Raw genomic sequence first — 12745 nt, 5'->3', positions numbered from 1 at the left:
AGGACAGAGGTCTGTGTGCTTGGAACCACTGTTGTAGATGTGTACTTAAATATGATTAGGGTGGGTTGTTTGTTTTAAATAACAGACAACGGTTCGAACAGTTAAATGTCTGTTACCTAGTGGTTAGGATGTAATATGTGGAAGGAAGTGTCATGGGCTCCATTCCTTGTTCTGGGATTTCATGTTTTTATCCACTGATTGACTTAATGTAAAACTATCAATCAAGAGCAGAGCCTAATCCCAAAAACAGTCTATCAAAACTGGACCCTGGTGCCCTCCATCCTGAGGCTATGACTCGTTGGTTGTTACATAAAGAAAATGTGTATTAAAATGAAGGAAGCTACTGCTGCACCTTATGCAGCCTGCTTTTTTTGGTGGGAGTTAGTCATGATCAGATTTCTGGGCCCCAGTAGACAGAGATTGTGGGTTAGATGCTCAGTTCGAGGCTTTTGTGTAGCTGAATTTCAAGCACCTAGGGAACTTCTTGGTTAAAAGAGGGTGATCTGACTAAGTGAGCAACTTGAGAATTATGATTCAGAAGTCTGAGATCTATTTGTGCCCTGCTTTTTAACCATTACATCCTTTTATCCCTTTGGATCTCATCCAATGTCTAAGACATGTTACTTTGTGTATGCTTCACATTGTTGTACCTGATGAAGGCATGTTGTAACACTGATATGTATGACGTGCAAGTCTGTGCTATAAAAAACTTAAGCACAAATGTGTGAAGCATTTGATAAAAATCCTGGATGTTAAAGTTTGAAAAGCATCCTTCTTCCCTTGTTAGACTTCCCTACCTCATCACACCAGCAGTGATCATCATACGCATATATAAATAACCAGTCATATTATTTGGACCTAGTTTTTGCAGTAAACATTTAAACATGCAGTTTATTCTGAATTATTGAAGCAAATTGAACTGAAGGAAGAACACTGAAACATGATTTAATAAATACTGATCTGATGGGGACATGTTAATGTTTGATAATGTTCTATCATGCTTTGTTCTGTTTGTATAGTCAGCAGTACAGCTCTGTGGTGGTTGTGATGCTATCATGGCTTGCAGAGTACTGACACTTTCATTATAAACTGGAATTTTTTTCAAATGTTTCTTTTAATGGATGGGAAAATTTATTTTTGGCATTAAGTTTCTTATGTTGCTTATCTTTCTGAAATCTTGTTTTTTAATTCCATAAAGGGTGAAAATTCTGTGCTCTTTTGACCTTTTTTTTTTAATTATCAGAGAGTAAAAAGGCTGTTGCTCAAATATGAAGAGACTTTATAGTTATTTTATATGTATATTGCAGATATGGAAACGACTTGAGAGATTCTGATTTGAGGTGGAATTGCTTCTTCTGTCTGGTTCCTAACTGTAGTCATACCAATGTCGTCATCTCAATATACTAGGTGCTATGTAAAGGGATATAAAAAAAGACATTTTATCTCAAAGACCTTAGCTTTAAAAGAGGACTTGTATGTTTGAATCAGACTTGGTAGAATTTAGTCACCTTCCTTCCTTCATGTTTCACTGAAACGGCCTGAATGTGAAGGTGTCTGATGAAAGCATGTAGGTGACTGCTTTAACCACCGAAATTCCCTAGGTACCTAAACTTGTGTGCCCAGAGACACTAAGGCTTTTTTCACAGGCCTTAGCTGTTTAGCATCCAGTTTAGGCACTTCGAAGACATAAACTAGATAGTTTAGCACTTAAAATTCTTGTAAGCATGCTGTCGGTGTACTTACTAAGCATACCGATAACCAAGAGTTCAGTGCAGAGCTCTGCAAGCCAGCGTAGCTGCATTCATAACTATGGCCAAGAGAAAGAAGGTTCACCTTTTTAGGTGACATGCTAGGTCAAGTGGTCACATCATTCATGGTGATCAGGAAGCTAAAACCTTTTACCGTGAAATGTCTGAAATCCATGCCTATGACTTGCCACCAATCTCTAAACATGGTTAGGTTGCAGCACTTTCTTCTTGGAGGAACTGGGCCATTGTGGAACCACTGTGCAGTTAGGGTGCCACTTCTGTGAATCAATCCATTTCATTTTCATGATTCTGGATGTATAAGAGAGATAGGATCATACAGTCTGTTACTTGTACCTTGGCACATATCAGTGTTACTTCATTGAAAGCAAACTTGAACCTACATGCAACCATTTTGTCCTTGCCTTTGTGAATGACAGTATTGTTGTCCATATTTAAACTAGCTTTTTTTAATGTTTTGAAAAGTTCTGTATAAAAGTAATTAACTCACTCTGAAAATGTATTCCCCTTCATGCTTTGTATTATATTTTATGGTAGTGTAACAGATTATGATTTCAGAAATGTACATGTATTTGGAGTAAACTGTATATTTGAAGCATAGACATAAAAATAACTAAATGCTTATGAACAAATTGCTAAGTAGAAGTTGAACAGTGAGTTTGTCAACATGGGAGTTTGTATCCATATGGATCAATGAAATAATTTGCAATTTTCTATAACTATCATGTAAATAAATGGTGTAATAGTGAACTAGCTGAATACCCGTAGTGGATTATTTTCAAAGGTATATGGAGGGCACACAAGGTTGATCTTCAGCTTAATCTTGAATAGGACTAATTACTAGAAATGCGTGTGACCTGCTGAAACCTCGCTTCCAGTTCTGGCCACCATAAGAAGCAACATTTCTGGTAGACTGAAAGGAAGAAATTAGTAGATGTGTTAAAGAAGTATTGATGTTTTATGCCATTTGAGGAGAGTGAGATTAGATGAGTAATTTTGAACTAAACTCTGAAATGCTGCTTGGTAAATATTGTTTGGTCACTGAAGCTAAGTGGACTGCTGTCTAGCAGAGATCTTGGAGTTTTGCACCTGTAGCAGTAGCAGAAATTTTGAGTGTATCACTGCAGTGACATTTATACAATCACAGAAAATATGACAGGATAGATTTCTACAGGAAAGCCTGATCTTTTGCCATAGAATAGTGCTGGATAATTTCTTTGTATTGGCAAGTAAGAGGGGAAGGGAAACAGAAAAACCTTTCTGTATGAAATGGAGTAGCATCAACACTGGCATTTCTTTTTTGATTTTTTTTTTTAATGCCGTGTTTATTGTGTAACATGTTGCTAATCTTTTCAGCAGAAACAAATACACTTTTCATTATATTAATGTGGCTTTTGACTTTTGGGAGACCTTAAACTGATATTTATTTTTTTTTGTGCACATTTCCAAGTAGCTGACATCACATCTGTGTCTGAGGTTTCTTGAGAGAATGTAAAGCTCTTCTGTCTTCTTCACTGAAATCAAAACTCTCACTTTGTTCTCTGCATCAGCTAACCTCCATATCTCTTCAGTTCTTTATGCTGAAATCTTCATAGCTACCCCATAGCTGAAGAAGCCTCAAATTCCCTCAGTCACTTCTGTTGCTGTTACCTCCTCTATGGCAACACTAAAATCAGACCATGGCACAATGGATTTGCTGCCAAAATATCAAAATGAGAAACTGTATGGATAATCTTACAGTGATACAAAAAGCAGGAGAATGTTTGGAAGGGAAATCTCAAAATTCAAATACTATTCAAGTTCCATTGATCTGCAGAGATCACAAAGCCCCTATTACCTGTCTTTGAGTGTGATTATTCTTTGTTTCATTTCACTTTGCCTGATTTTTTCCTTGGAAGAGCTGATCTTAGTAGTTGAGATGCTAAGCATCAAAGCCATTTATCACTTTAGAAATACTCATATATCTCTACCCGATCTCCCTAGATTTATCCAAGGGTGTTGGTCCTGCAGGTGGTGTTTGTTAATTATTTTGTTCCACATTGAAAGGTCATTCAGGTCCTTTAAAAATACTTTCCTGAGCTTAATCTTGGCTCTACTGGGCTGGGCATCTGAGTTCTCTGGATGGTGTTGCTGGCCTGGCATGGTCTTGGAGCAGAGGAACTGGGAGTACTGTCTGTGGAGAAACCAGTGCCTATTTATAGTCTGAGGGCTCCTGAGGGTGGTAGTATGCATTCTTGCCAATTCTGGTAGGAGGAGAGAGGTCTCCTTTCATGTTGGTGAGTTCTGAACCCTTATAGATCAAATTAAATGACACTGTATTAAATTTGGATGCCAATATGCAGCCAGTGCAGATTATGGACAAGTAGTGACCTGAGTTTTCATTATATAGGCAGGCTTCTCCATTTTATACGGTTTACTTTTCCAGCTTGACCTAAAGTTTCACTCCCATTTTAGTAATTTAGGCTTGCAAAGGCATGGTTTATGATTGTGAAAGATTACAATACCTGCATCCAGATAAATGGCTGTAATTCCTTATTCAGCTGTAGGATGCAGAAAATAATCCCATGTCCTACTGCTGTACTTATACATCCAGCACAGTCCTTATTCAGGTAGCACAAACATTCCCTTTTATAAACCCAGGGTTTATTTGATCTGATGGCAAAATAAAAAACACACCTCTTTTTGCAGAAATAGGAAATTCATGATTTAAAACAAGTAAAAACCACACCGAGTTATTATCATTGTAGTGAGGCAAACAGTGGTTCCAGAGCTCTTAACGCAATGCGAAACTAAATATGTGTAGTTTCAGAAATAGAATGATGTTTGGTATGCTTGTATAGTGTTAGAAAAATGTGGAAGCCTGAATAAAAAGTAAAATAGTGTTTATCCATATTTTTATGGAATTAAAAAATTTGTTTGTTGGTAGAAATAGCTGGCTGCATCAGCTGCAGCATATATTGATGCCCTATCGATTCTAAGCATTTACCTTATTGCAAGCATTTGTGTAGGTTACTATGAATAAACATAAATACTGATTTGTATGTGTTGCCCTTCCACTGACACAGAGATATATTACCTTACTTTGGAAGTCTGTACACCCTTCTATTTTGCATAGATGGCTAAAGGAGATGCAAGGCACCCCTCTTTGGAGAAGCAATTTAGAGGAGAGAAAAAGGACTTTGTGCAATTTTACAGTGTAGTCTGGGTGTAAGAAGGACAGAATTTGGTCCCAGAAGTTTTATTCTCTGCACTATGAGGTATCATGTTTTCCTTTCTTAACAACATAAACCAGAAAAGCCCTTTGTTTTTACTGTTAAACTTTCCTTATTTCTGTAATAGGTAAAAATATATTTTTAACTAGTTTCTTTAGCCCTGCTTTTACTTTTTCATCATTCGTCCTCTAGACCTCACTACTTCTACACCCTCTTCTTTGTCTGTTTTTTTTTTTTTTTTTTAATAAGGAATACTCCCAAGAAGTATTGCTCGACTTTTTATGCTAATCTTGCTTCTATTTCAATTCGTGTTGACTTGGAGAATATGCCTTGTAAATAGGAACACCAACTGATGTACTGAATATAATCCTCAGTTTCTAAGCATTGATTGTTTTCACAGCATCCTTAAAGGGTAAGCTGGTTTACTATCAAAATATCATGGCTGGGAAACTGAGGCTAACAAAGATGATATGATTTCTGTGAAGCCACAGAGGGAATAAAAGTTGGGTTTAGAATTGCTGGCTTCTGTTTCCGTGTTTGGACTCACACTGTCTCTCAAAGAAATACTTGATTCCTCTTAATATTACGTACCTTTCCATGTCTGTTAAATGTAGCTATTCAAAAAGTAGTTGGTACTCAATTCTCTCTCTGTCTGTCCTATTGAAACTAATGGATGCCTGCAGGCAGGCATAAGGTATCGTTACCTTTGACAGCCAGTATGTTTTATGTTTTAAATTATGTGTTAGGCAGAATTTTTGGATACTAATTTGATATAATGAGATGCGCTTCTAATATCAGCCCTAGTATGGGAAGGCCTTGCAGCCAGCCTACTCTTTATTTAAAATTATTCCATTTCAGATGTCCTAATGAGTGCTGTGAGTTGTGTAATTCTTTCATAATTTTCCCACATTCCCAGAAGAGAACTAGGGGCTGCAGTTTTTTCTCTTTTTGTTTTGGTTTATTTCAAATTAGGGTGAGCACAGAATAAAGATCTAGGGGAAGAGTTTTGTGAAGCAGTTACTATTGTGAGAATGGCAATTAAGGAAAAAAAATATTACAGTTTACAGATGCTAGTGTTAAGGCAAGTCTTGATGCCTCTGCTGTTTGCCATTATCTTATAAATATCTTGACTCTGACTTTACAGTGCTGTTTATAGAATTTAATAAAGCAAATGTAATAATGCTGCCTGTGCTTTAATGCACAATCTCAATTGAGTTGACCAGAAGATAAATAGGAACAGGAATGATAGTGCGTTCCTACAGATTGTTTTTAATAAGCATGTTATTTAGTTGATCAGCCTGGTTCAGTAATGCCTCCTATCCTGTTCTACCGACAAATTTATTAATGCTCCCCCCCCCGCCCCCCATTTCTCTGAGAACATTGATTCCCTGCAGACATATCTCTATTAAACCTCTAGAAAGTCACAACTTCCAAATTAGATTAAGTAGCAGGAATGGTACTAGAAGAATCAAAGAAAATTGAGTGTGTTATTGAATTCATGCCACATTGTCTCAGGAAGAGATGGGAGTTATGTGTAGTGGTAACTTTTGTCCTTACTGTACTAACAAAGCTGTGGGCATTGCTGTCAAACCTAATTGTCTGCAGCGCATCAGGATAAAATGAATCTTTTCTCTTATCTAAACTCGCACCTAGTGAGATTTTACAGATGAGAAATAGATTTCAGAAGGAAGCTTTACAATTGATCAAAATCATTTGCCATTATTTGCTGTACACAACCCTATCCTAAAAACCCTACTGACAAAAATTTTAAAGCATCTGGCTTTGAATTGTAAGCAGACTTGCTTGTCATGCTAGCAGTTGCAAAATGCAGATATTCATTTTAAAGCTGCCTATTTCTCATTTTGATCTGACATATTAAAAAGCATATAATTAATGGTTGACATTAGTAATTAACATTAACTTTATGGTGCTTAATATGCCATCATTCATCCATCAAATAACTGGTATGCATAATGTCTTTGCATAAAGGTTTTAATTGCACAAAATGATCCTTCAGTTCTCAGGCTCTGTGGTTTAAAGTAGTTGTAAATACGTTTTTAAAAGATGTGATTTTTTTTTTTCATTTATTGAATGTAAACATTGTTTTTGTTTCTCCCTAGGAGTGTGCACAAACGTGTAAGCCAGGGACTTCAACTGGGGAACGCAGCCCCAGACGCTCAGCTTCCATTAGTGGCTAAAGAGCACCACCTTGCTGTCGCCAGTGCTCTCTGGAGAAATTTCTTTCCCTACTTGAAGAGCCAGAGAATGTCACAGATGCCACCTTCCCCACAGCTTGCTGATACAGCGGCAGGTTAGCATTGACCCACCCTGTGACTTACTGGATTTGGTGCTATTTTCTGGGTCACAAACTTTCACGGATTTTGCATTTTGTGATATTTCTACTTCCATGAAGTGACTTAAATATGCATAAATGCAGAAAACTAGATTTTATGCTAAATATCAAGAAGAAATATTGTAGTATTGAATTACTTGATAGAATACAAACAGATTGAGAACTCCAAGGGGTTTGAAGCTATACGAGCCTGACTTTTTTTTCCCCTACTAGTCAGATTATAATCAACATTGCAAATATTATACAATATAAATAAGAGTAACTTCTTTCACTGTATCTAGAAATTACATCTTTTGTAAAAGTTTATTGCAATTTTGTGTTTAACTATTCATTATGGTTGTGATTCAAACTAAATTTTTTAAAATAATATTTTATGTTTGAAGACAATTTTTTAAAAGATTGATTTCATGACTTGTTTTTTGCTGAACCCTTCTGAACATAAAACTATTTCATAATTAATTTTAATTATTTATTTTTGCTTTACATTGAAGGTTTTTAATCTTGAAGTACAACGTTCCATATGTATGTGAACTCCATGTGCAACCAGTCAGCATGGCAGTGAATAGAAAGAAATCTCAGTTTGATCTTTAACATCAGTAGCTAGCATTGTATTCTGCTGTTACAGTGAAATCTTGTATCCATTTACTTAAAATTTAGAGAGGTGTGAAACATAGAATTTTTTTTTTTTTTTCCCATCATGATATGAATTAGGTAAAGTTACAAGCTCAGAAGTACCGAGTTAGTAATAGAAAAGTTAAAAGACCCTTCATGGGAAGCAGCTCTGCAGTTAGTAGGTAACATTAATGAAGGAGGCAGCGTGCAACGTAGTGGTCTCACACTGCTGAAGCATGTGTGGGAAACAGAAATACAAATCAAAGGAAGAGGTTGCTCATGTCAGAACTTTCATTCATTTCCTGCCGTGTCACATCTTTTTATTTTACATTAATACAGTGAAATAGCAAGACGAACAACCTATTATAAACTCCACTTAGAATCAGGGGAGTGCAGTTGTGACCTGCTTTATAGAGATGTGGTAGGCAGTGCTACACAGGAAGGCAAACCCATCCCATGCTGTATGAGCTTTTTTCCTTAGAGGTTGCTGCCCAGAGGATAGATCAGCAGTCTCAGCTCTACTGCTCCCCCTGCCAGGCAATAGCCTGGCACTCACATTGTCGTTTCTGTCTCCCATTTCTCCTCCACCCATGTTATGGCTGATGCTGTAGAAATGATGTGATAATCTGGAAGAAGTCTGGCACAAATTGCATCCTCAACAAAGGCACAGTGGTGACTCTGTATAACCTCACTTTTCTTCTTCCAAGGCATATAAGGAAATGTGAAGTCCTTCATAGCTTAAGGCAGTCTGTCCCTACACCATTAATTAAAATAGCTTCATTGTTGTTTCTGTAAACTAGCCTCTTCTGTCTAATTCAAAGTCACCTTCTCAATTCATGCAGTTGTATAAATCATTATTTTAATAAATTAATATTACATTTATATTTGGCTTGAATTGGAGAGTTTGGGAACTAGTGAGCCCCTTTATTTGATTGCCCTCCAAAGTCAGTTTTCCTGTCTCATTTGATGCCTCTCATTTCCTATAACCTAATAAGTGCTCAGCATCTCAGATTACATTTTCTTCTGGAGTTTAAATGCATTTGTTATTTGCAGCATAAAGAATGTGCTATATTCTTTTTATTCCAGTAGTGTTAAATATAGATTCCACGGTAGACCTAACAGAAAGAGCAAAAGGTTGTGCTTCATTAACAAAAACTCTTCACAAATTACTGTCCCAGTTTCTAGATCTGCTACTGTTATATGAAGATACATTTTTCAAGAATAAGCTTGTCCATAGTGCTTTATTTACACAGTAACTTCTGATACATGAAAGTCTATTCTAAAAATAGAAAGGTTCCAATTTTTACTGAGTGAATTCCTTCCAGATTCAGTTCCTCACTGTGAGAAGTGTGTAAAAATAAGAAATAAATAAAACTCAACCCTATAAAGCCCAGTGATTGTTATGTGTGCAAGGGAAAAAGTGGTGGATGGAGGCAAGAAAGGAAGGCCAAGAAGACAAAAAAGCGCAAGATTTTAAGACATGTTTTTTATTGTATAGGTGGTAAAACTATGCCTTCAGGATTTGTAATCTGTGTTTGTGTGAATATATTTAAAATTGCAAATGTTTGATCCATTTTCCCTTCTTTGTATTCAGTGTGTTGTGTTGATTTACAGACTCCTTGGGACAAAGACTTCATTTTAACATGTGTACAAATGCTATCTGTTGGAATAGTTGCCCAGTTTTAACTGAGATTTCTGGTACTCCCAGACTGCATGTTATTAATCATAATTAATTTTTAGTGCTTTTTAGTGGAACAGGGATATACTGAGAAACCATTAACATGGTGCCATGTGTTTTTCTCTTCTTAAAATCAGGTTTTACTCTCTTAGCTTTGGATATGCCCAGCAAAGCCCTATCAGAACTCCAGCCACAGCCTGTTCTATCAATGATGCAGCTGTTTGGATGGGATGACATGGTGTGGCCTCAGCTGGTGTCAAGATATCTAAGTCACCTAATTCAAAACAGGTGAAAAACTGTGTCTACTTGTTCTTCCAGTATCTTGCCATTCCTTCATTAGACTTGTGGAAAATGTTGCTTCAAGCACTAATGTTTCATGAAGATGGTCCAGGTTCTTTGCATGTGCTAAAGTTCTAGGTTTCTTGAAATCATCTGGGGCATTTCCCAGGGGACAATGGGTGTAATCTCGGTTGGCTTGTTTGTTTTTAATGTGTAAATAGCTCAAATACTCAACATTTGTCAGAAAGATAGGTAAGTATTTTGAAAAATTATTTGTCTTTTATATAGCAAACCACTTCTTCCCAGTGTTGTTGCTAACAGATTTTGGACAATGGGGACCTGGATAATATCTTCAGAGAGGTATTTCTGTGAAGAGTGATACTGCATCACAGTGAAATGCCTGAACCCATAACCTATTTTTAATCTTCTTAGTTATAGTTATTCCACCCCCTTCTATGGTTGTTACAATTGGGCAAAGTTGTTACAGTTTGGCAAGGCAGTAACCTCCTGCCCTGGATGCACTTGAATAATGTAACTTGGTAAACTTAAAAATTTCTAGTTAAAAGTACTGGTCGTCTTTTTCCCTACTTGTTACATTTAACACAAAAACTTATAAAAAGTCAAAATAAACTTTTTCACAGAAATCTGAAGATAGCTACATAGTAAATATTCAATGTTTGAATAGCTTGACTTCTTCAAAACGAAGAACTTGTACAGGAAGCTGAGGAGGATGGATTGGTCAGTATAAGGAAAAGGATTGTAAAGAAATGCATGCATTAAAACTTTTTTTGACAAGCTTGGAACACTTTCTGAGTGTATATTAATGTTCATGTAGCTCAGGTTTCTGAGACCTGCTAAATGGATGCTTTAAATCATTAAATAATTAGTTTAGAAAATCACATTCCTATGTTTTACATGTTGAATTTTCACAGAATCACTGGATTTTTTTAGGTTGGTAGGGACTCTTGAGGTCAGATAGTCCTAACTTGTCCAATGCTTCTGCTCAAGCAGGGTTTGGTAGAGCAGATTGCCTAGGACTATCCACTGAGAATTTTATATACCTGAGAAATTTTATTTGCTTTAATTAGGCCTCTATGAACCTTAGAGAGGTGGGTGGTGGTGGTGGTTGTTGTGGTGGTGTGTTTTTTTTTCCCCCTCGCCCCGCTTCTGAATCAAGCTTTGGAAGCAGGGGAGGTGAGATATGAGAAAGAAAGAGGGAGTGTTTCTATGTCAGACTGTATTTGAAAGTGAAAAATGTTGCGCATTTTTAGGGTACATGGTGTACTAAGGAGCATAGCTGTAAAACAGGATATGGTAAAGACTATTTCAGTGTGATCAGCAAAGATGAGGCTATGGCCTTCTTGCAGGGAGAAGTTGAGAGGTTGAATTTAGTTCCTCATGTGTCGGTTTGGAACTCAGGAGAGGAGCGTTCAGTCCTCTAATTTACTGTATTTCTCTTGTGTGATCTTTGTACGGTGAGTTTCATGCAAACTTGCAGATACCTAGTATGTGCTGAATGAAATAGGAGTTAAGCACATAAATACGCATTTATCATTTGAATTTTGTTGCTCTTCAGGTGACTTCAAGAAAACAGTTTGATGGCTAAACTGGAATTTTGGTATAATTTAGGTGCTTAAGGCTAATTACTGGTTCCCCCAGTAAACACTTAAGTAAGTGATTGAAAGCAGTTAAGTATTCATTAGCAATATTCATTAAGCACCTGCCATGATGTTATATATGTATCCACAGATATATTGATGTGCTGGCTGAGGTAACATTTACTGTATCTGGAACCATGGCCAAAGCGTTCCTGTTCCCCAGTGTTTGGAAGACTGATTGCATTAGCAAGTGCAGAGCATGCACGTGTGGCTAGTACTGAGTTCCCCATACAGCCTTTCTGCCATAATTTCATCTAAAAATGCAGTTAGTATCGACGACAGTTACCTGGTGTACATTAGCTGAGAGGCTAGAGCACTTGTGCAAGAATTTGGAAAATCCAAGTTAGGCACATCTTGTACTCTGAGGGAATTCAAACTTTTATTTTCAAATACCACTTTAAAAAGGAATGAGAGGACCCTGCCTTCCTCTGGCAGGCTGTGCCATGAACTAACTGCAGATGTCAGGTTCATGGATCCATATTGAGAGAAACTAGCAGGAGAAAGCATGACTACATAACTGAGTGATGATAGATATTTGTCTTTTGCTTACGTGTGTGTATATTCTCACTCTTTCTGGTCCTCTCTCATATGTTCTCACTCTCTATCACTCTGTGTTTTTCTGAATCTTCACCTTGACGCAAGTATGGGACAGAAAGCACTCACACAGAGGCAAGTATTTTTGCCCAAGCTGTTGGGGTTGCAATTGTCCAGCCTCAAGGAGAATTGTCTGTTTCCCCTATCAGTTAGCCTCAAGGCCAACAAGGTAAAAATTGAAGTATCTGAGACTGGGCAAAGGTATGTCCCTACCTCATCAACAGAGCTGTAAGATGCACAGATTTCCTTGTGAAAGGACAATGAGTACCAAAGATAAGACTTTTTTTGGCAGAATTATACAGAGGTATTGTACTATAAATATTGTCATTTTATTATAGGCTAATGAGATGGCGATTTTTTGTAGCATAATTCCCATACTTATTTACCTTAGGCAGTTGTAGAGCAAAACATATCGAAGTATCTAAGTGCTGGGATCTTAAGACTTCATGGTTACTGCGCTCTGATAATTTTCATATCAAATATTCTCAGTTAAAAAGTAAAAAGATTATTTTGTTGCTGATGCTGTTATATACCCTGCAAGCTCTGCCTGGTCTCTTTAAGATTGAAGCTTGTTCTGCATATCAGCTATTTCA

General features: G+C 37.0%; 1 protein-coding gene across 4 annotated transcripts in view; it reads left to right on the top strand.

Annotated features, from left to right (window-relative positions):
* Window positions 1-12745, top strand: part of MMS22L (MMS22 like, DNA repair protein) — a 95639-nt gene that overhangs the window by 59178 nt on the left and 23716 nt on the right. For all 4 annotated transcript variants that reach the window (XM_074923046.1, XM_074923029.1, XM_074923036.1 and 1 more), the window contains 2 exons: window positions 7099-7289; window positions 9759-9909. In XM_074923046.1, coding sequence (XP_074779147.1) covers window positions 7099-7289; window positions 9759-9909 — 342 coding nt within the window. The remainder of the gene's footprint in view (window positions 1-7098; window positions 7290-9758; window positions 9910-12745) is intronic.

The sequence above is a fragment of the Athene noctua genome, chromosome 1, assembly GCF_965140245.1.
Source record: "Athene noctua chromosome 1, bAthNoc1.hap1.1, whole genome shotgun sequence".
NCBI classification, from domain to species: Eukaryota; Metazoa; Chordata; class Aves; order Strigiformes; family Strigidae; genus Athene; species Athene noctua.
This window is presented reverse-complemented; position numbering and strand designations above follow the sequence as displayed.